Source organism: Rhinatrema bivittatum, chromosome 4, assembly GCF_901001135.1.
Source record: "Rhinatrema bivittatum chromosome 4, aRhiBiv1.1, whole genome shotgun sequence".
Lineage (NCBI taxonomy): Eukaryota > Metazoa > Chordata > Amphibia > Gymnophiona > Rhinatrematidae > Rhinatrema > Rhinatrema bivittatum.
Window position 1 is genome coordinate 22,578,268 of NC_042618.1, and position 24,208 is coordinate 22,602,475.

Here is a 24,208-nt window from a genome sequence, read left to right on the forward strand (position 1 = left end):
CAGAGGCTGCCCTTGTGCAGCCAAGTTGTTAACCAGTAACCTCTCTAACCAGTAGATAGGCACGAGTCTCAGGCCCTCATCAACCCAGGTCTTCAGGACTTCATAAAATCATGGAGCTGTACGGCTTCCTGCTCTGGAGTGCAGGCAGAGCAGCCATTATTGTGAAATAACATAAAACCTGAATCTGCTTAACTACTGGACAAGTAAACAGAAGAGAAAGTCTGCCCGCCTATTTCTATACGCACAATCTTGGAATCACCGGTCCCGTTCTCTCTTAATCACCGTTTCCACTGTACTACATTAGTAACGTTAGCCTCATTGCGTGTCCCTGTTCTGCTCGCATACCTGTACCCTCCATCCCTCAAAGTCATTGCCTGGCTCTATACAGCAAAAGTACCATCACCTACGACCTTCTTATTTATATTCATTACAAGGAAGCGTCAGAATAAGACTAAAAGCCTGGTTTTCAACTACCTTCTGAGATGCAGCAGAGTTAACTAGGACATTAAAAAACAGAACAGCTGCTCTCAGCACAACCACTTTCTGCTGTACTGCTGAAAAAAACGTAGAGTTTTATTGCTTTTAAAAAAATCTGTATACTGCCTAGGCAATGTTCAAAGAGGTTAACAGAGCTCCTTACATAATACAATAACAACTAAACACATGAGAAAGACAAAAAACCAAAAAGCATAAAGCTTAACCTTACAAACACACGAAAACTGCAATCAAACATCCTGGAAATTATATCCTGAACGCCCCCTCCCTTCAGGTAATGTCGCTATTATTGAAAATCCAGATCACAAGCCAACTGAAAGAGAAGTGTTTTTAAGGATTTTCTAAAACTCTTAACCCAAGGCATCCACATCTCAGTCGATCAGGGAGGGAGTTCCGAAAAAAAAAAAAACAAAACCAGGCCAGAGACAGAGAAAACACATTCCCTTGTCTCAAATAACCTTGCTGCTTTCACCAGGGGAACAAGAAGCAGACTAGACAGTGAGGAATACCACCGAGGAGATGGGCTACAGATCATCAGCGAAGCACTAATCCACAATGACCCAGGGCTCTCTAACAGTTTATGTATCGTTGTGGCCACCTTATATTTAAATTCAGCAGACAACAGGGAAGCCAATGGCGCTCGTAAAAGGACTGGAGTAATGCGTCGCCTGGCATTTGCTCCAGCCAGTACCCGCGCAGCTGCATTTTCAGCAACTTGCAGGGGTCCCAGTGGGTGGAGTCAGAGATTCCAAAGTGCAAAGCGCTGCAGCAGTGAATAGCGGTGACCAGCAGTGATTGGTGCGAAAAACTCCTTCTCCTCTAGCAATGTTAAGGTGGCACCACTCGGCCAAGGTACCCCCGAGACCAGCCCCAGGGCTGCAAAAGCCACGCGATATTTTACACAGCGCAGGAATCAGTTTAGATTAATCACGGGAGCACGAGCCCCCAGCCTGAGGTTAAGAACCCCGTGGGTCAAATGCTCTGTGTGACCTTGAGCGAGTCACTTTATCTGCCTATGCCTCAATCCACCCCCATTCAACTGGGTGATAGTTACTACTGATAGTAATGTTGTGACTACTGGTTAAGTAGGAAGACGCCCTGTTTGCATTTAAGGCGTTACAGAATTCTAAAAATGTTTCCTTAGGAGATGCAAGGTCTTCTGAATCAGAGATGTTCTTCCATGGGGTGGGGGGGGGGGGCCACCAGCAGCTCTGCTGCCTGGGACAAATTACAAAGTAATCAAATTACAGACAGACAATGTGTATAAATAAACGGTCATGAATATTCATTCTGCGTGTCCTCACAACCAAAGCAACCGGCAAGCTCTGAGGATCAGATTTCCCCCCCACTCAGCTACCCCAAAAAGGTGAACACAGAAACAATTATACCCTAAACTGAGCCACCCCTTCCCTGCTGGTCTAACAATAATGACAGTATCTGCATACTAGAAAACCCACTACTCCACTCCAAAAATATTATGTTAATAGTATTTTTATAACTGTTTAATTATAATTTATGTAAACAGATGCAAGAACAACGTACTGTACGATAAGCACACCCTTTGGATAAGAGTGTAAAGCATACAATCAATAAACCATATTTGACTCAAATTTCGCGTGTTATTTTAATTATATTTTAATAATATTAACCGAACGAAGAAATTATTCTAAACGTGGGAAGGCGGAGGCTTCACACACAACCAATTCCAGTACCATCCTGGTTACCCAGGCTTTTAATCATCAACCACCAACCAACCACCCACCTTATTTCATAGTTAATATTTTATATTTGGAGAACATTTTTAGAAAAACGTTCTCATCAAAATTGCATGTCAAAATCTCGCTGCAAACGCCCTCAATAAGCACCCACATACAGCAAATGTGAAAAATACTTAAGTACATCAAATATTTGCGCTGTCCCGCTCCAAATATGAACCGCAGGCCAGCCCTGCTCACAAACAGCAACCCCACGGCTCCGTTTCAAAAGTTAATCCTTCATCGGGGGGGGGGGGGGGGAATCTCTTCTCTGGCGGGTGAGCAAAGCTCCATCATCACAGCATTTTCAACAGCTGTCTAAAAACGGCATCACTTTTCCTTATTACAGACTGCCCACGCCGGGAGTGGGAGGGCTGGGCGAACTCAGACTTAAATACGTAGGTCTTCAAGGCTCTCTCTTAAAGGCTTTCCGCTCACTGATGCTACGCATGGAAATAGGTAATGAATTAAAAAAAAAAAATATATATATATATATATATATATGGACCCGCAACTGAGAATGCCCTCTCTCGGGTTTAGCACAGATGGGCTGCTTTCAGGGCTGGAACGTCGAGCAGTCCCCTAAGGGCCACGTGATGGAGCTGCAGACTTCAGGTAAGGAAGTAGCCCAAGGAAGTGTCGCGTTATTTAGTAAACTATAAAATCATGAGAGCAAGTATGTATTGTACACGCCTGTGGAACAGAAGCCAACGTAAGGATTTAAGAAGTGAAGTTGTGTGTTCGCTGACTGCCGGGCCAGTGGGAAGGCGTGCTGCAGAGTTTTGGATTACTTGTGTGTGTCGGGGGGAGGGCAGCAGCAGGCAGTCCGAGCTAGAGGGCATTACAACAGTTAAGCCCGGAAAGTGCTGGGGATTGAAGGACAGTGGGGGACAAGGGTTAGGGACGGAGAAGTGGCTTCGGGCGAAGCAGGAGACATAATTCAGCAAAGGAAGTCCTGACAACGCATTTAATGTAGGACCGAATATTCAAAGCGGGATCAACGATAATACTTAAGGCCTGGATTCATCATTCATCGCAGAATGATGAATCCAGCGAAAACGAGGGGCGGGGCAGGCCTGCGAACGCCTGCAGCCTTCGCACCACCCAGTGTCTTCGCTGCCGGCTTTCGCACCGAATAGCGCCTCCGTGAAAGGTGGTGTTATTCGGCGCGCTACTGCCGACGATAACGTTGGTAATGTTATTGCTGGCAGCAAAGACACCGCCGACACCTCCCTCCCCATAATTTGCATTATATCGCATGCGATATGGCCCTAACGCATGAGATAAAGCTTTAGTGAATGACCCCCTAAGTTATGTACTGCAGTTGATATTGGAATTTGGTGGCCATCCAAGGTAACAAACTTGGGATAGTTATCAGCCGGGACCCATGAGAGAATCAAGATTTTGGGTTTTTCGACATTTAACGAGAGGCTGTTATGTCTCAGTTTTGGACCGGACAGCCAGTTTCCCCAAGCATGCCCCGCCCACGCCCCTGCCCCCTTCCCGCCCCTTTTTCAAAGCCCCGGGACATACACGCGTCACCGAGCCTATACAAAATAACACGCGTAACCCTTTTAAAATCAGCCCCATAGTGTACTGCAGTGACCCCCTCCCCTCTCTGCCATGCCTGTACCCCTTTCCTGGTCCTTTCCCTGCCCAGCATCCCCTGCCCTGAACCCAGTCTCCTCCCTCCATTATCTCACTGCTCCCCTCAGGCCTATTGCTGGGCTGCCCAGTGCCCTGGCTAATGTAGGTAATATGGGTGGTGTGGTTGGGGGGGGGGGGCAGAGAGTGCCTCCTTGGATGACCTGACTGGCCGGCTGAGACAGCAGCCACTTAGGGGCTAAGCAACACTTGTTCCACTACAATGGTTGCATGCAGCACTGGTGGGCAGACCCCCTGATGAGGTGCGTTAGTATTCCCTGGGCCCGGCACCCTGGGCAGCTGCTTCTGACCTTCTGAGATCATGTGAGAAAGAGGGAGAGGGCGCATGCATGAGTGAGCGTGTTTGTGTGTGAAAGAATGAATGCGTATGAGAGAGGGACACAGGAAAAAGTCCGTGCCACCCACCGCCACCCCCCTAATAATCCACTGGATAAGAAATGGGGAGCAGCTGAGTGGCAGGGGGCCCCCTTCATTGCCCTGAGAGGCAGGAAGAGAAATTGTTGCCTGCGTGCAGCCCGTCAATTCATTATTGACCTTTAACGCATGCACGGATACAATGATTAGGCAGTTCACTGGCAGGATCTAAATTTTATGCAAATGAGAGACACCATCTCTCTTCTCCCCGCCCCCCCCCCCCCCCCCCGGGTCCTCAAGTCTGTGGAATTGTTGGCAACCCCCATATACCTCAGCCAACCTCAAATGAACCTGTTCCTGTAGATCATTCAGTTCTTAGTTCATCATCTGATATTTAGGTTCTTTTTTTTTTGGGGGGGGGGGGAGGGAAGAATGGGGGCAGTTGTGATAAACTGTACAAAAGCCATGACGAGAAGTATTCAAAAAAAATTACCGGTATGCTGTTCTGCATTTTTTATACTATAATTGGCCCACTGCAAAAATTGCATTTTCTCCTGTACCAATAAGACAACTGGAACGCAGCATCCCAACAGCATCTAGAAAGGTCCACAAGCTTCTAGGACTGAACGGTTTCTCTGTATAAAGCAACAGAGTGTAAGCCATGCTTAGGGGCCGATGCAATACAATGCACTCAGCCGAGCACACTGTGTAACCCGCAGCTGGATGCAGGTTGTATAGGCGCTAATTAATCCCCTTAATCCCCAACGCACGTCCAACGTGGAGTGAATCTAATAGGGATAATCACATGCAAATGCATGTGACCGAGGCTATTAGCATTCACTCCCAATGCAAAAAAAAAAAAAAGTGCGTCTGGGACGCAAATTTAGCGATCAGAAATTGAAGTCTGCCTGGAGCAGGCGTTAATTGCTGAGCGTTCCTTAAACCAATACAGAAAAGCAGAAAAAAATGCTTTTCTGTACTGCCTCCTACTTAATATCACTGCGATATGAAGTAGGAGGAAAAAGTAAAGTTATTTAACTTAAAAAAAAAAAAAAAGTTTAAAAAATGTCAGCAGTCGGGTGCAGGAAACGGACGCTCAATTGAGAAGCGTCCATTTCCTGAACCCCCTGGCTGTGCGGTGTTTAGGAAAACCGACGCCGATAAACTCGGCGGGGGGGGGGGGGCCGACACACTCGGGCTCTCCTTAGCAAGGAGGCGCTATGGACGCACAAGCGACCCTAGCACCTCCTCGCTAACGCGACCCCTTAACTAAAATATTACATGGCGCCCCCAGGGGGGGCGCGTTAAGTAAGCAGGCGCCAACTGTTCAGCGCCCGCTTTCTGCACCAAAGTATTGCATCGGCCCCTTAGTCTGTGGACAGCTAAGGGGGAAACCTGTCTTACACCACAGCATTACAATTCCTGGACTCTGGCCCAGAGCTCTGGTTAAGAACAAGTAAAAATGTAAGCCCTTCCCACTCGCTCCCAAGACTAATTTTTTTTTTTTTTAAAGCTTTTGCCTCACAGGATGCTTGGTTTCAATTTGGTGATGTGAATAGAAAAAAAAATTAATAAAAATGTTAAAAACAGGCAAAAACAAAAAAAAACCCATCAACAAACAGAATTGACAACAGCGCCGTGCCACGCGTACTACGGTATACGAGCACAGCTCAGCATTTTTGCAGCAGGTAATACAACAGCACTGATAACCTTGCCTTTGCTCAGCACATTTTTTTTAAAAAAGCACTACGCAGACAAGAAGTGCCCCCCCCCGAGAATGCACACTGTTAATTTTTCACTGCAAATCCCTGATCAGCTGGTGCAATTCACCACCTACCTCCAACAGGAGGAGTGAGAAGCAGAACAGCAAAAGTTAGGGAAATGTTACAAGCTTCTCAGCGAACCTTACTCAAAAGATTTCATGCAACTGCTGCCTCCCCTCACCATTAAAAAAAAACAAACCCAACCACTATAGGCAGCTACATCATAGTAGTAGCTCACAGCCTTATTTGCTAAATTTAAATAAATAAAAAATACAACCAATCCTTGGCAACTGACAAACTGAAAACACCTTCACCTTTACTATTCAAATTATTGTGCCCTAAACAGAAAGCTTGCCACCAAAGTGGGCACCTGAGGAGAAGGGAGCCAAAGGTCACAGCAAAGGTCAGTAGCAGGACTTGAAATCAGGTTCCAAACCTCATTACTGCAACCACTCCCTTCTTCTAAAGGCACTTCCCAGAGATCACCCGTTCCTTCCTGCACAGAGCAATCAGATGAGGAAAGAAACCAACAGTGTTTAACTCCTGACTAGCATCTGATTTTCTTCACAGAAACACTTCATGGCACTTTCAATGCAGCAAAATTCCAGTGGCCACTGGGAACCATATATATATATATTTTATATTTTTTTTTCTGGCTGCCACTTTTTTTTTTTTTAAACCCAAGTAGGGAGCCAAACGGTGGTGATGTTTTATAGCACCGTCTGCTCTCATCAGCATTAGCGGCCCATGATCCCTCAAAGTACCAAGCTGCCCGACTCTTGGCTCTGTGCGTTGATCTGATGCCCCCTCCCCAATCAGTTCTCACATATTCTTATTGTAGCTTTAGAATAATGTCTGGGTGTCCTGTTGCCTGTTAAAAAAAAAAATAATAAAATCTCTTTGGCCCCTAACGTCACCAGCATGGGTTTCTGACCCGCGATGCACACAGAAACAATACCAAATTTACTCAACACCAATGCGGGTGGGAATGCTAAGGATGAAGAGATTTTCATAATGCAAACACTATTAAAGGAGAAAAAGCTGGTGCAGCGCCCCTGAATCAAAGATTAAAAGACAGCAGATAACGTGATTTGCACAAAGGGAAGACCCCCCTCCCCCCGACTGAGCTTTTTAATGAGGTGGCAAAGGTGATGCGGCAGACGTAGCCTATCTGGGGGACCTGTGTAAGATTTTTGACACTGCTGCTGCTGCTATTAGGCTTGCAAGCGCACTTAGCCAGTATGGGAGCAGGCAGAAAGGCTGTTAGCTGGGTGGGAAACTGGTGGAGTGGCAGCATGCACAGAGGGTGATCGGTGGAGTCCATGCTGAGGAAGGTAGAGAGACACCGGGGGGGGGGGGGGGGGGGGGGGCTCGGCGCTAGGGGCAAATCTTCCTCACATCTTTAACAGCAGCGTTGCAAAGAGAGCGGAGGGGAAAATAAGCTCGTTTGCAGATGGTACAAAAATCTGTAACAGGGCAGACCCACCTGAAACAGTGAAAAATAAAAATTAAAAGGGGACTTTAAAACACACGGAAGAATAGTCAAAGTGTTTTGGGAATCTGTGCTTCTTATTAAAAAGTGTACGATGGTGCATCTGAGGAACAAAAATCCTTTGGCCATTATTAGGACAAGAACTGGCAACTGTTAAAAGGAGAAAAGACCTAGGAGTATAATCGTCTCAGATAACTTTTAACACTGCACATGCCTGGCATTAGGGGGAGCAACCAAGTCAACAGCCCAGCATCCCCTTGTCACAGGAGGCCTGAGAGTGGGCCCTGAGTTGAAAGAAGCACAGCCCAGTCAGTCCCAGGCTTAATCGCAATCTTCAGGAGGCAGAGGCGGCAGCAGTAGGCGTGAAAAATCAACACAGGGCCTGGAGCCAGCGTGCACTCGCAGGCCCCTGCAGCAGCCCCACCCTCTCTTCCCACACAGACTTCTGGTTACCAAGGAAACCCGCAGGAGGGGTAGGGCTGCTGCTGGGCCTGTGAGCACCAACCAGCTCCAGCAACGATTTCCCCCCTCCTATGGCTGGCCCCGCCTAACGATCTCCGCTGGGCTGGGACCCGTGAGGTGGCCTGAGGAGGAGGGAGAGGATCCGGAGGGGCGGCGGCGGGGAGAGGCAAGGGGGTAGGGGGGCAAAACGGAGGAGGGAGTGAACCCGGGCCCCAGTGTGTCTAAAACCCGCCCGGATAAAGCAGCATGGAAAGTTTAAGGGCACGCTGGGGCGCAGGTAGGGAGGAATATCACCAGCGGGTCAAGAGAGAGAGGCAGCGCTGCCCTTGTGGAGGTCACCAGTGAGACTCCATCTTGAGTCCTGGGGCTCAGCCGCGGAAAGGCCGCGCCTCGGCAAGGACAATCGAGAAGATGGAAGCTGTTCGGGGAAAGGCTTTGGAAAAAATGGAAATGGCACTAGGCCCTGCAGCACAAACCCTACCCGAAGGCTTAAGACACTGAAAAATGTCATCGTTAAGGGAGGAATTGGGGGAACACGCTAAAACGTTCCAATATTAAGCAGATTTCAAGAACGTACAGGGAGGAGCTAGTCCCCACGCAGAAAGAAATTCAGGGACAAGAAAGCATGCAGTAAAGATGGAAGGAAACCGGCTGAGAAGAAATACTCATTTACCATGAGGGTGGTATATGCCCGGATTAACCTGCCAAACAAAACACACGCCACCTACGGTGAATAATAATCCAGAAAAAAACAAAAAACAATGCCAGTTACATAAAGAATGACACCCTTAAGACGTGTAAGGAGACCTTCATATATGAAGGCCGTCTAGGTTAGTTTAATAGCATTGAAAGGGAAGGGCCCTTCCTTTAAGCATGACCCTAACCATTAAGAACAGCTCATAGATTTACTCATTCGTCTCAAAGAATTGAAGACTTAAAAAAAAAATATATATATATATATATGATGCATATTTCAACTTAACATCAGGGTGAAGAGCACAGCACTTATCTTAACTGAATGATTTTCACATCTTCCAGGGAAACTTAGCGTCCTCTTCCATGTTATAACAGGGGGTTGTATTTCCCTGCGTTAACCATCCAGCAGAGGTGGTGGAGACCAACTACTGCCACAGTGTAAGCTTGCCTGGGACATACAGAAAGGGCTGTGGCAAGAACGGGGTCGAGAGTTTGGGCCCTGGGTGTTGGTTTAGGCTTGGGACATCCAATTCGGCCCAGCACGGGAAGAGGACCGACGCGGGGAGGATAGCAAAAGCAGCCTGGCTAGAGAGAGAGAGCAATAGCCTGCAGGTGGTTGAGCTTGTACGGCCTACAGCCGAGAGATAAAAAAAAACCTTAGAAAGCAACTGGGGGCAGACCGGGTGGGCCGGCTGGTCCTTGTCTGCCATCATCTACAACGTGACACGTGCAATACCTCCTCGGGACTTAAACAGTCAGCTCTGCTGAGGCACCTAAGAGATGGGTAAAAGGCACTTTTCTGTTACTCTTTATTTCATAACAGAGCCGCCTGATCTAAACACAGAAAGCAAGAACTGCGTGAGCCGCCAAAAGTATAATTAGCTAATAAACCCAACAAAAGTGGCTGGTTAAAAATGATACCTTTATAAGGCTACAAGTGTTTAACAGCGACTAGCTTTCGGGATGCCCAAGGTCCCTCCTTTCAGGGCACTGTGATCTGCCTCGTGAAGGGTTTTTTAGCGGGTCTGATAACTCGCATTCTTACAAACGCCCTTCAAGCCCAAATCATTCCCCGCCGTAGCTCAGCGACACCCAAACTCTTCCCTTCAGAACCCGAAGAGCTGAAAAGCCCCAACCAAAAAAAAATCCAAAAGGATCCTTCACCCCCCTCCCCCCCCTCCCATTCACTCACCCTACAAAAATAAACAAAACTTCAAAATGTGAATGCCTTGTTTCGGGGTTTTTTTTGCACCTTACACTTTCTGGAGTCCACCAGCAGCACCAGATTTCCAGTTCAGGAAATGCCCCCCCTTCCCCCGCTGAAAGACCTTGAATAAGCAAAGAAGCCTCTTTAGCTTCATGAGACATATTACTTACTAACAGGTCAATCCAGTAACGAGTGGTAGGAAGAGCTGCGTTAGTGCCCGGCGCACCCGCGGTTGCCGCACGCACAGTCCAGCTCACCTACCGCTCGATCCTGTATGTAAATAGCTTGTAAATGCAAGCTGCGTCTAAGAAGCATCCGTGAAGCGTTAGGCCTGCGCAACCCATTTTACTGTATAGAGCACTATACAGCGCCTATACAGTAACCTGGGTGCGCGGGCCTAACGCTTCACGGACACGCTGGTACCTGTCATTTCAAATGACATTTGAAATGACAGGTACCAGGAAGTGGACGGTTCTCCGACGCTCGGGATTGCCAGCCCTCTCTCCCCTCCTCCCGAAGCAAGGCGCGAAAAGCAGCCTTGCTCCGGGAGGAGGGGAGAGAGGACTGGCAGTGTAAAGCGACGAAGCGACTTACTTTTTTTGCAGCCCCCCTCCGGAGACTGACATCGGCGACGAGGGACCGCGGCTCCCCTCCCCTGCCTCCAGCTGCCCGCGAAGATAGACGCATCGCACGGGCGAAAGCGGCCCCTGTGCGTGCAATTGGCCGCTCAAGACGCGACGTCACATGCCGTGACGCCAAACGTCGTGATGTCACATCTTGAGCGGCCCAATTGCACGCACAGGGGCCGCTTTCGCCCGTGCGATGCGTCTATCTTCGCAGGCAGCTGGAGGAAGGGGAGCCGCGGTTGTCTTCGCCGATGTCCGTCTCCGGAGGGGGGCTGCAAAAAATGTAAGTCACTTCGTCGCTTTACACTGCCAGTCCTCTCTCCCCTCCTCCCGGAGCAAGGCTGCTTTTCGCGCCTTGCTTCGGGAGGAGGGGAGAGAGGGCTGGCAATCCCAAGCGTAGGATTGCCCATCCTCTCTCTCTTGCAACTTTTTTTTTCGCTTTTTTTTTTTTTTTTTTCGCTTTTGTTGCTTCGGGAGGAGGGGAGAGGACTGGAACTGCCCCGGAGACCAGAACCCATGGACGCGGCCAGGGCAGGTGAGCGGGGGCTGGGGGAAAGTTTGCCGCCTACCCTTACCCCTGCCTCTAACGCAGGGGTAAGGGTAGGCGGTAAGTTAGCAGGTTAAACGCACGGCAAAACGGCAGGTTAAAAAGCGATAGTCGGGGCGTGTGTTACTGGATGGTAGGGAATAGCTAATTCGATCGTTTACATGTAATATACATGCCGCATGTGGAAGGGGTTACCCGGGGATTTAAGGACGCGGTAAGAGTAGGTTAAAGGGGATTGTGGATCGCAGGAAGGGCTAACGCGGCCAGAAAGTGAGTACAAAGCAGATTAGGAGCGGGGTAAACGCGGCCGCACTTTACTGGATTGACCAGTAAGGCTGGCGAGGCAGGGAGTGGGGAGAGAGAAAAGGAGGAGGAGGAGAAGAGACACAGCCAGCGGCAGCTTGATCCCTACTCACATCTCAGGAAGCCATGGGTCCGTTTCAGGTCATTGCATCATCAACAGGAGCCAATGGCAAGCAGGTAAGTTTACATTTCATAGTATTTACAGCCTCAGCAAATGCACATTCGGGCAATCACATGCTGCTCAATGCATGGAGGATCTGAATTTTTTATTTTGGGTTGGTTTTCTTTTTGGTGGGAAATTCAATTTTCTTGCGCTCACCTTGGAGTATTAAGCAGCTATCTTTATTCTGCCTGATGGTTAATTGTGCAAAGCAATCGTATCCAGTGCCCCCACCTCTGCCAATCTCTTACAATCTAGTCTCACGCGCATACAGGCCGATGCAATATTGTTGCGCACTGAGCGCCTGCTCTCCTGACACGTGCCGATCCACCCCTCCTGGGCACCCAATTTTATATTTAAATGAGCTGCCGCGGTAAAAAAAATGAGGCGTAGGGAAAATTTTGCATCCCTAGCGCCTCCTCGGCATCGGGCGCCCAGGAGAGGTCGGCTGTCAGCACAGGTTAGGAAAACGGACGCTCGTTAATTGAACATACATTTTCCTAACCTGACTGCCGGCAACCCTTCTTTTTTTTTTTTTTAATGGTTCTCCCTTTTTAGTTCCTCCAAGAATTAACGTATCAGGCGCACTCTTGTTTTAGCATCAAGGGTAATAGCTATTATCCTCATCAACGTGAATTTACATGTGATGAGCGCTATTAGCTACACGCTTGACTGAACGCGCTAATCCTCGTTTTACATCGGGGGTTATGGACACGCGTCCAAAACGTGCGTCCACTCGCGTGTTGAGCCATGCGCTGACCTCACCACACGGTACTGCATCAACCTGTCATTACTGCACACACACACACACACACACATAGTGGATGCAGAAATGTCCGCCACAGTACTGTAAACTCGAGCCGGGACTTCATTCACTAATGAAATACAAAAGTAATTCACTCGACCACCAGAAAAACCAGCGATAAAGCAGTAAATTAAAACCTGACTTTTTTGGTTCCAGTTCCACCATGAGTTTACCCAGCTTTATTTACTTTCGGCACAGTTTTCACTGGCAAAAAATCATCAGCAAACACAGAGGCCCGAAGGCCCAAGAGGGGAAAAAAAAAAAAATCCAGTTGAGAATAGGTGTGATGGGGAAGCGAATTCCTGCAGGGAACAGCCAACAAGTATCAAGCACCAGAGAAGGAGAGAGATACTAGGCTGCACAACAAATCAGGCAAGCTGTGAGGTATTTCACATTAAAAAATAAAAAAGCATCCTCATACCATGTTGCACCGTTTAGGACTGCATGAAAGAAACCAGGCAAACTTAATTGCCTTCTCTGGCACAATGAGCTGCATGCAGTATTAGTCAACAGCGAGTCATAAAACCGGCAGTCATCCGCAGCCTGTGCCTCCTGAGGAAAGCATAAGGCATGTTTCCCCCCCAACTATAGTACTAGGCTTCTACTACTGCTTATCACGTCTACAGCGCTGCAAATTGTTCCCGGTGGGAGGCCTGGCCCTTAACAGCAAACCTGGCTTTTTCAATGGAAGCCCATAAGTGACTTGCACCGTTTTCAGGTTCCATTCATCTAAATCTGTATATTTATATTCACAACCACTGCCGTAATCAAGCGGGCACAGTAAGCATGTGCAACATAGATGAGATCAAATGTATAAAAATGTGTGTGTAAGTCTGTCTGTCTGTCTGTCTCTGAAGTCAGCAGCTCAGGAATAGGAAAAATTAACGGGTAATTTTCAAAGGGACTTCTGCGGGTAAAGAAGTAGTGCTTTACCCACAGAAATAGCCCTTCAGAAAACTGAGCGACTGACACGTGTGTAAAATCATGTGCATCCATACCCTATGCGCTTACGTTTACGTGCATAGGAGAGAGGCATTCCGTGGGGGTGGCGGGATGTGCAACCATATGCAAATGTGCATGTGTGTCCTGGGGTAATTTTCAAAGTGGGACTTGTACATGTAAATCCATTTTGAAAACCAGTGGAACTTATGCACGGTTACACAATAACTCCATGTAAGTGCAGACAGAAACCCTGAAGCTCCAGCAACCAATAACATAACTTGGCCATCTAGAAAGCTGACTTAACCGACACCATTCCTGTCAAGGACTTGATAACTGTCAAATGACAGTACTAAAATAAAATTAATTTTAAAGAAGATGAGAAGATATATATTTTTTTTTTTAAGATGGACGACTGCTAAAAGTCAGAAGTTTTGGGGAGTCTGGGCTATTAAGGTCTTTTCCTCATGGATTTGGCTATAGTAAAACAACAACATATAACAGCAGTAACGGCAGATAAAGACCAAATGATCCATCCAGTCTTCCCAGCAAGTTGCTCATGGTAGTAACTGCCGCTCTGTACAGGTTACCCCCATGCAGAAATGCTATACCTAAACTTAACAAAAGTTATCTCTTTTCTTCATTACCAACCTCAAGCCCTTAGGGATCCACAGTAATTATCCCATGCCCTTTTAATTTTCTTTTTTTTTATTAAATTGGATAAGATTAGAAGCTTTCAGGAGTCTGGGTTATTAACATTTTCTTGATGGATTTGACTACAGTAAGTTTATATACATACACACTACCAGCTACATAAACTTTAAACGAAGCAAATTCCAAATTATATACATATGTTCGGCAAAAAAATAACTGAAATTTACCCTGGCAGTTTAGTATTAGCAAGAGACCTTTTAAAAAGAGATGGCGGAAGAATAGGTGCAATTATTTAAATATGGAATAGGGTTCATCATTGTGTGTATTCGTTTCTCAGAGGCACTATCTATTTCACCAACTTGGTAACACCCTAGGCGGCCTGCACCTGTCTCATCCAGCAATGGAGCGGAGGGGCCATCCAAGCTGCACATGCAGCGGCTCCGTCCCAGTGACACTGACGAGCACCTTTGGCACTACCCTCCCGACCAGAGAGAGAAAACGCAAGGGGGAGGGAGGGAAGTGAAGGAGGCAGTCATCAGCAGGCCAGGAAAGTCCGGGAGAGAGCTCCGTGGTCATGCGAGGGGGCGAGGGGGGGGGATCTCCCCCAAAACTTCTGACAAACTAAAAAAAAACCCAGTCCACAATGAAATTACAGGCTTCCAGCGAGCTCACGTCACGCTTTCTACTCATCCTCGCTTTCATTCTCTTTTCTAGGCTCAGATTTGCTCAAGTAGCAATTAGCAGGTGTTAAGCGCGGCTGCCTGCATAAAGCTGTAATTGCAGGTTAATTTGCTGATAATAAGCCGGCGAGGCTGCACGAGCAGGCCCCTCCGAGCTAACACAGAAGCCTCACGTCACGGGGGGACGACCCCCCCCCAGGTTTCCAGTCCAGGCCGCGGGGCCAGAGCTGGACTGACTTACCTGCACAGCTCGGCGAAGGCCTGGAAATTGAGCTTTTTGATCTTTTTCTCACTCAGCCAGTAGCCGACCCGTTTTCCTTTCAGAAACGTCTGCATCTTCCCCCTTTCCTCCTCGCTTCACTCGAACAGAATTAAAACAGGAGACGGGGGAAGGGAGTAAAAACAAAACAAAAACAGCAACTGTCCAGCAGCTGTGGGGGCAGCGGGGCACGGAAGCAGCCCTCGCTCCGAAGAAGGAAATCCGCCGGGGAGCGGGAGCCTAGGAAGAAAGAGAGAGAGAGAGCGCGCGGGCGGTTAGAACGCAGAGACCCGGGAGCCGCGCGGCTCGTGCAGCGTGCACGAGACGGCCCTGCGCGCGTTTCCAGGGGCGGGGGCGCCGCCACCCGGAGCCGTACCTGCAGCCAAGCCGGCCCCCAGCGATGTGCTGCCAGCCCGGGCCGGGCTCCGGAGCCTTCTTCCTCCCTCCTGAACGACGCGGGGAAGGAGTTGGGGGGTTTTTTGTTTGTTTTTTAATATATATTTTTAGGGGGACCGGAGGTTGTTTATTTCGCCGTCAGGCACACCCTCGCACTCCAGTCCTCTCCAGCGCCTCCGCTTCATTCAGTGAAATGTTCCAGAGCGGCGATGGGGGTGAGGAAGCAGCAATAGCAACACGGCAGAGTCCAGCCCTCAGTCCGCCCACACGGCCCCGGGGAGCAGAAACGGCGGCACGGCCCACGCCTCCCTCCTTCCTCCCTCTTTCACAGCAAGTTAGGCATTTTCTGGGCAGCTCCAATGCCTTGCCTACTCCAGGGAAAGCCCTTGGCCTGCAATTACTGCTGAGAGAATCCTGTGTAAAACATGAAACGTGAGCACAGTGCTTTTAAATCCTGCATAAGTTGAACAGATAACAACTTAATCGTGGTGTTTGAGTAACGATTAACTTAAAATGCACTGCTCAAAGATGCAGAATTTCCCCCCTCATCTTCACTAATCTCTCCCCATGTTTTCCATGGTGTCTAATCTTTTACAGATTTTGGTATCTTCTGCCAAAAGGCAAACCTTTCCTGATACCTGTTTTGCACTATTGCTTACAAAAATGTTAAAACGGAGCCAGACCAAGGACCAATCCCTGCAAGCACCAGTAATGTGCCCCCTTCCACCCCTACCCTGGCATGAACTCCTTTTACCAGTTTCTAACCCAGTCGGTCTCTTTAGGACTTATATCTATGTTGCTAAATTATTTTTTTTTTAATAAGTTGCCTATGTAGAACTATTGAATTCCAAGAACACTTCATCCTGAGCTCTCCCCTGATCTAATTCTCTGGTCAGCCAATGAAATAAATTAGATTTATCTGATAAGATTTACCTCTGTCAAAACTGTGCTGCCTCTGAACCTAAAAACCATTGGATTCCAGAAACTGTACTAGTTCAGCAGTGATTCCACTAATTTACTCAACAGAGATCAGAATAACCAGCCTGTAGTTCTCAGACTCCTTACTTCTACTTTTGTGAAAAGGAACCAAGTCTATCTCTCTGCAGTCTTTTGGAACCACTCCTTACTCTGAAGAAGTATTGAAAACTCAAAAGATCAACCAGCAAAGCTGCCAAATTCCCTTAAGTTGTCTTAAGAAACGAAATGAAATAGAAATGACGGCAGAAAAGGAACAAATGATCCACTCAGTCTGCCCAGCAAGGTTATGCCAGTATCTCCTGCACTGTGCAGGTTACCTCCATGCTTATCGGTTTATCAGACCATAAAAGTCAGGGCTCTCGGATGCTGTTTGAATCCAGTTTCCCTTAACCGTTGCCGTGAAAGCAGAGAGCAATGTTGGAGTTGCATCAAAAGTATCAGGCTTAATGATTAAGGGTAGTAAGCGCTGCATCAGCAAGTTACCCCCATGTTTATTTGTTCCCCAAACCGTAAAAGTCAGGGCCCTTGGTTGCTGTCTGAATCCAATTCCCCTTTTCTCACTGCCATTGAAGCAGAGAGCAATGATGAAGTTGCATTAACAGTATCAAGGCTTAATTTTTAAGGGCAGCAACTGCCACACCAGCAAGTTACCCCCAATTACCTGCACTCTTTTTTTTTTTTTTTCCTTCTTTATTTCTAGCCTTTAGGGATCCACAGTGTTTATCCCATGCCCTTTGAATTCCTTCACTGTTTTTCATCTTCACCACCTCCTCTGGAAGGACATTCCAGACATTCACCACCCTCTCCATGAAGAAATATTTCCTGACACTGGTTCTGAGTCATCCTCCCTGGCGTTTCATTTCATGACCCCTAGTTCTATTGATTTCTTTCCAACGGAAGAGGTTTGATGATTGCGCATCATTAAAACCTTTCAGATATCTGAAGGTCTGTATCAATTCTCTCCTGCACCTTCTTTCTTCCAGAGTATACATATTCACATCCTTCAGCCTCTCATAAGTCTTCCAATGCTGCCCCCCCCCCCCCCCCCCCCCCCCCCCCCAAAATCACCACCACCAGCCTCCATCCAGTCTATCCTTTTTGAGATGTGGGCTCCAGAACTGAGCACAGTACTCTAGGTGAGGCCTCACCAAGGACCTGTACAAGGGCATCATCACTTCCTTTTTCTTACTGGTTATTCCTCTCTCTCTGCAGCCCAGCATTCTTCTGGATTTAGCTATTGCCTTGTCACATTGCTTTGCCATCTTCGACCATCGGACACTATCACACCAAGGTCCCTCTCCCGTGTGCATTAGTCTTTCACCACCCATCACATACAGCTCTTTTGGATTGCTGTACCCCAGATGCATGACTCTGCACTTCTTGGCATTGATTCCCAGCTGCCAAATCTTTGACCACTCTTCAAGTTTTCTTAAATCACTTTTCCTTCTCTCTACTCTTTCAGATGTGACCACTCTGTTGCAGATCTTAGTATCATTTATTTATTTATTTTAAACTTTTCTAGACCGACATTCATGTGCAAAAGAACATATCAGATCGGTTTACAGCAAACGAGAAACAGCATTAAACGAATGCATTACATCGAACAAGGGATAATTAAACTGGTATCAAGGGTTGCAACTGAGCAATAAGCATACTTAAAAGGGTAAAAACATACTTTAAGTGTGCAGATAACAATAGACTAAATTTGAATAACAAAAAACGAGAGATGACAAGGAATAACAATACAATATAAATTACAGGAAATTGCAGATAAACTTAAGTATCATCTGCAAATAGACAAACTTTACCTTCTTTCCCTTCCACCAGGTGACTCACAAAGATATCGAACAGCATCTGTCCTAAAACCAATCCTAACGCCGTTCTTTTTTGCAGAGTAAGTTCCATTTACCATTACTTTGCTGTCGCCTGTCAGTCAACCAGTTTGTAATCCAGGCTACTACTGTGGCACCCACTCTCAAGCTTCTCATTTTGTTCACGAGTCTCCTTTTGTTGGGACCGTTTGAAAAGCTTTTACTATAATCCAAGAAAATCGCGTTGAGTGCTCTTCCTCGATCCAATTCTCTATAGTCACCCAATCAGAAAATCAGATTTTTTTTGACAGGACCTTCCCCCTGGTGAATCCATGCTGCCTTGGTTAGAACAACCCACTGGATTATAGATAGTTCATTATCCTTTCCTTCAGCAGAGTCTCCATTAATTTTCCCACCACAGAGGTGAGGCTATAACCGGTCTGTAGTTTCCAGCCTCCTCTCCGCTACCGCTTTTGTGAAGCAGAATCTCCCCTGATGCATCCTGTCTGGCCCTATTATTTTATCTACTTTTTTATATTATTTGCTCCTCTTGAACACAGTTTTCTGAAAATCATTTGAAGTCTAACTCCCTTGTATCACAATCTTTGGCAGTTTTCTGTGGTCCTATTCCAAGCCCTTCCTCTGAACAAGTTTATTAAGCAATCCTGCTTTCTCCTTGTCAGCTTCAGTTTCCCCCCCCACTCCTTCATGTTTGAGTCTTTTTAGCATTTTCTTTTGTCACTGACATCTGAAGTCTTGCCCCTTATTTTACTGTATCTGCTATTTTTTTTTCTTTTCCTTTTGCGTCTTTGAGAGAGGGTGCATTGGGGTGGGGGCAAAAGCCACCGGGGCTGTAGGGGGATTGCCAGCGGCCGACACAGGCTTGCTGCCTCTGTTTCAACATCAGACCAGGCCTGGGGTAATTCAGACTCCTGTCCAGTCCAATGGGGTGCAATCTGCTGCCTTCAGACCCTTCACCCGTCAGTCCTGCTGCTCTAACCACTAGACTACTCCTCTAAGAGACTTTCCCTTTTCGGTAGTACTTACAGTCTAGTCAAGACAAACATACAGGACAAATAAGAGATTGGGGGGGGGGGGGGGGAATCATGTGATGTGATGAGCTGAAGAGGTCATTTCTCATCAAGCTCTGGGTGCCCTGCTCCTAAAATCCTAAATAATCTGCATCTTTAAGCGAGCTATTCCAACTGATTTAGTCCCGAATCTTCAGAGCGCGTGTCGATTGTGCCTTACATGCGGAGATCTTCCCCAGTAATGCCCATTAAGGGAACGAAAAAGGATAAAGAAAAAACCCAGAGGAACCGACAGGCCTCCGGAGAAACATCTACCCTCAACAAGGCAGCACTGGCTGAGATTAAAGCTGTTGTAGTGGTAGCCCTAGACGACAAACTCTCGGGTATTTCAGCAGAACTTCTGGAAGTTAAAAAAAAAAAAAAGGACTCACAGAACTAAGCCCCCATATCGAACAGGCCGAGGGGCGCATCTCTGTGCCCTCAAGCAATCCATCTTGCAAGCCTATCGAAAAACTCCAGATCTTGCCTACAATGCTCAGATAGTGGGCACCTTCCAAGATTACTCAGCTCGAATCACAGCCATGCGCAGAGGATTTTCTCCGCTCTGCGGCCAATTGATTAAACGACAGATTAAATTCGCTTTACTTTTCCCAGCTAAGCTTAAAATATGGAGCGATGGCCCAAGTATAAAATCTTGACACAGTTCAAGATGCTCAGAATTTCTTAGTCTCCAGCATGCGCCGATTCTACTCAATCGGGGAACACAACATCAAATTTATGCGCCATCCCTCCGATTCCAGATTGTACCGTGCAATATGCTCTCTGTTGGTAGCTCTTCTCTTCTGCTTTCCCTTCTCAGCTTCACTGATTAGCAATACCGGAGGCTTCAACATCGAAGACCAGAGTCGGGTCAGTCTAGTTTGAATTCCTTTCTTTGCTCCACATTAACTATCCTACGCTGATCTCATCTAAGAAAGCATTAGAGAGAAAGCTGGTCTAGATCGGGCGGTTTGATCCCTTCGGGAATACTGAACTCTCATTGTCATCTGCAATTTAAACAGTTATATAGATTTCACCTTAGCTCTTATACCTAAAGTTATATTATCAGTTGTTGCTGTTCAGTCATTCTAATGGTTGCTTTCCATGATGATTTTGGAGTTCTCTTGATGTTGAGATTTGGGGGCGGGGCACCCGTTCACATCTTACTATGCCCCTAATTCTCCAGAGAGCATGGGGAAACTGTTGTTCAAAATGGTTGGGAGGGGAAAGGGTGGGAAAAGGAGAATTTTGGGTCAGGAATTTTTAATTTGGGGAAACACGGTCTTTTACTTTGTTGCAGCCGGACCATTAAACCGGAGTATTCTTGAAAGGAAACTTCATCTGCAATCCACACTGGGTTATATAAGTGGCGCACTCATCAGTTTGCTTGGGGAATCAGGGGTTATATATTGAGGATAAGACGCCTGCTCAGCTGAGCTGTGAGGGGCTGGCTGAGGGCCCCACAACTGCCCACTATACCACAGGTATGCCTGTCTTTCAGGAACCCTACCCACCCTTTGTATAAGGTGATATAACTCGGATAATTTCTTGGAACGTTAATGGGTTAGTCTCCCCTAAAAGAGGAAGAAAGTACTGCATCACTTAAAGAAATGTGGTGCTATCATAACCAGTGTTCAGGAAACCCACCTTTCTGCTTTAGAATCTCAAACGCTCCAAAGGGAATGGGTTGGGCCCTGTAACTATTCAGAAGCAAAGGGCAAAAAAGAGGGAGTCTCCAACCTTATAAACAAAAACATCAGTTTCCAGATGCATAAAATGTTCCAAGACTCAGAGGGGAGATTCTTGATGATTATGGGGTCCTTGAATGGGAGGCAGATATCTATCTGTAACCTTTATGCTCCCAACAAGTACTCGCACGACTTCTTTACTTGTATTCTAAATCAGTTGGTTCTCCACGCACAAGGATTACTAGTTGTGGTGGGAGATTTCAATTACATCCTTCCTCAGATAAAAGCCCCCCATGCTCAGCTAAAAATCTGAAGTACAATAAAGGAGTTGCATTTCTATGTAAAAATATGACCTTTTAGACCTGTGGAGAACTTTACACCCAACGAAAGGGACTTTACACATATTTACAAAATCGTGAAAGGACTTGAACAAGTTGGTATAAATCGGTTATTTACTCTTTCAGATAATAGAAGGACCAGGGGCCACTCCATGAAGTTAGCAAGTGGCTCATTTAAAATTTATTTTTCACTCAGCGCATAGTTAAGCTCTGGAATTCATTGCCAGAGGATGTGGTTACAGCAGTTAGTGTTACTGGGTTTAAAAAAGGTTTGGATAAGTTCCTAGAGGATAAATCCATAAACTGCTATAATGGTAATTAATAAGCAATAGTAGCTTGGGATCTATCTAATGTTTGGGTACTTGCCAGGCTCTTATGGCCTGGATTGGCCACTGTTGGAAACAGGATGCTGGGCTCTGACCCAGTATGGTATTTCTTACGTTCTTAAGCCTGGCCCGGACAATTTCCTTTGAAGTGGGTAACAGGGGAAATGACATACTTAGGCATAAAAATTCCCCAAAAAAACAATTTTCCCTCCCACACAACACACTTTTATGCTTATTTACAATTTAGGAATTTTGATAAATCTTTTGAAAACTGTTTTCAAAACTCCCTCTCCTCAAAGCTTTTGAGGGATATCTTTATTAGGAACATAAAACATAGGCCTTCCATAGCTTTTTTTTTGTTAAGAACCATTATGCCATCCACTATATCTTTGACAGGTGGCACACTGGGCCCACTCCTGGCCTTTCCTTCCCCTCCTTTGTAAAATGTTTCTCAGATATCCACCAATTTTCGGAGAACATCGCACTCAGAGAAAACCAACTTAAATTTTTATGGCTCTTCTGTAGGTCTCCTGAGAGAGCCTACCTAGCTCAGCAAGCCTCCTCTCCTAATTGTCCTAAGTGTAATATCTGCGTTGGAGATTATTTCCATGTTTTCTCGTCATGCACTGTAATCCAATCATTCTGGTTTCAAGTTAGACAGAGCTGTACTGAAATCTTAAAGCTTTCACTGCCTCACGATCCCCTATTTTGGCTGTTTGGCGTAGTTCCTCAAGGCCGGACCGAGAGATCTGTCTCTCTAAAGAAAATCTTTTTTTTTTGACCAAGTCTGCTATCTTAATCACCTGGGTAGGCCCAGCCACCCCTCAACACAAACAGTGGTTTCAACAGATGATGAATTTCTCTCTATCAAAGAAGGTAAAAAAAAACTATAAGAAGATGACAGCTATATGGGGCAAATTTACAGATTATATCTCACCATGCACCATTAGTCAATCCAAGTAGTCCACTGTCTTATCATAGATCAACATCCTCTATGTAGTTCTCACTCAACCTATCTTAGGATGCAGAGTGGCTCTTCTCCTCCTCTCACCTTTCATCTAAGCCTATTCCCCACAGTACACACACATCCCAGTGAGTTAGCTTCAGATTTCAAGATCCCCAGGTGGACAGCCTTATTCTCCTTAGGCCCTTTATCATTATTTAATTCCTGACTCCTTGTTGACCCTATAGGGGGAAGGGAAGGGAGAGGGAGGGATGCAACAAAGAAATCACTGAAGCTGTGATAAGGCCACAATCACTTTATTTCTCTTTTTTTCTTTTCTTACACATTATACAAGCCAGTGATCTTCATTGCATTGTACAGTTATTAATGTACAGGGCCTTGGTGAGGCCTCACCTGGAGTACTGGGTTCAGTTCTGGAGACCGTATCTCCAAAGGGACAGAGGCAGGATGGAGGCGGTCCAGAGAAGGGCGACCAAAAAGGTGGATGGTCTTCATAAAATGACTTATGAGGAGAGATTGAAGAACCCAAATATGTACCCCCTGGAGGAGAGGAGGAGCAGAGGTGATATGATACAGACTTTCAGATACTTGAAAGGTTTTAATGATTTATGGTCAGCAATAAGCCTTTTAGAATGGAAAAAAAATCAATAGAACTAGGGGTCACAATTTGAAACTCCAGGGAAGAAGACTCAGAACCAATATCAGGAAGTATTTCTTCACGGAGAGGGTGGTGGATGCCTGGAATGCCCTTCCGGAGGAAGTGGTGAAGACTAAAACCGTGAAGGATTTCAAAGGGGCGTGGGATAAACACTGTGGATCCATAAAGGCTAGAGGATGGGAATGAAGAGAAGAGCCATGGGGGTGGCTTGCTGGAATGTTAACTACTACCTGGTGATTACTACCCTTACTCAAAAAATCCCTTGCATGGTTAATGCTACCCCAACATTGCTCTCTGCTTCAGCGGCAAAGGGAAATGTGGAAAAGAGGATTTGCATTCAGATAACAACTAAAAAGGACTGACCTTCACAATCTGGGTAAACAAATAAGTGTGGGGGTAGCTTGCTTATTATGGCAGTTACTACCCTAAACCAATTAAGCCTGATACATCACTTTGAATACATGTACATCAGAGGAGCATATAAAGGCACTCTCTATGTACCTTCAACAAAATCCTCGCATCATAAACGTGCCATATCTACAGCAGGCCCCATTCAATGGAATGCGCTCCCACCAGACATTCGGCTTGAGTTCTGCCACTCTTCATTCAAAAAAAAACTTAAAACCTGGCTCTTTAGCCAAGCTTTTCCAGGACCATGATCATCATTTTTTCCCCTCCAACCAGCAAGAACATATCTTCTTCACAAACCCCCATTTTCCATACCACTACCTACTTCGGTATCTAATCTCTTGCTGCAGGACACTTGAGACTTTCTCACTTATACGTTATAATTTTTATGCTCAATAAGACCTGTCAACTTAATTGTTTAAGTCTTTTTTTTTTTTTCTCCTTTATCTTTTGGTCATCAATGTTACAACATTATTGTTAAATTTTGAACTTATGTACACTGTTCCAAGTTTCATAACCTTGTTCTATGTAATGCCTTTTGGCAATTTTCATGTTCTGTTTCAATGTAAACCGATGTGATCTTTATTTCATATAGGAACACCGGTATATAAAAATCTAAAAATAAATAAATAATAAATGTACAGTGCTGCTCTCTGCTTCTATGGCAGGGGGAAAAGTGGAAAACAGGATTTACATTCAGGCAACGACCA

At 46.3% G+C, this 24,208-nt stretch overlaps 1 protein-coding gene across 1 annotated transcript in view; it reads right to left on the reverse strand.

Moving 5' to 3' along the window:
* LOC115089665 (inositol-tetrakisphosphate 1-kinase) overlaps positions 1-15,661 on the reverse strand; it is a 212,500-nt gene extending 196,839 nt beyond the window's left edge. Inside the window, exons 1-2 of the mRNA XM_029597835.1 lie at positions 15,238-15,661; positions 14,844-15,101 (exon numbers count right to left, since the gene is read on the reverse strand). Coding sequence (XP_029453695.1) covers positions 14,844-14,938 — 95 coding nt within the window. The 5' untranslated portion in view covers positions 14,939-15,101; positions 15,238-15,661. The remainder of the gene's footprint in view (positions 1-14,843; positions 15,102-15,237) is intronic.
* Positions 15,662-24,208: the final 8,547 nt, after the last annotated feature.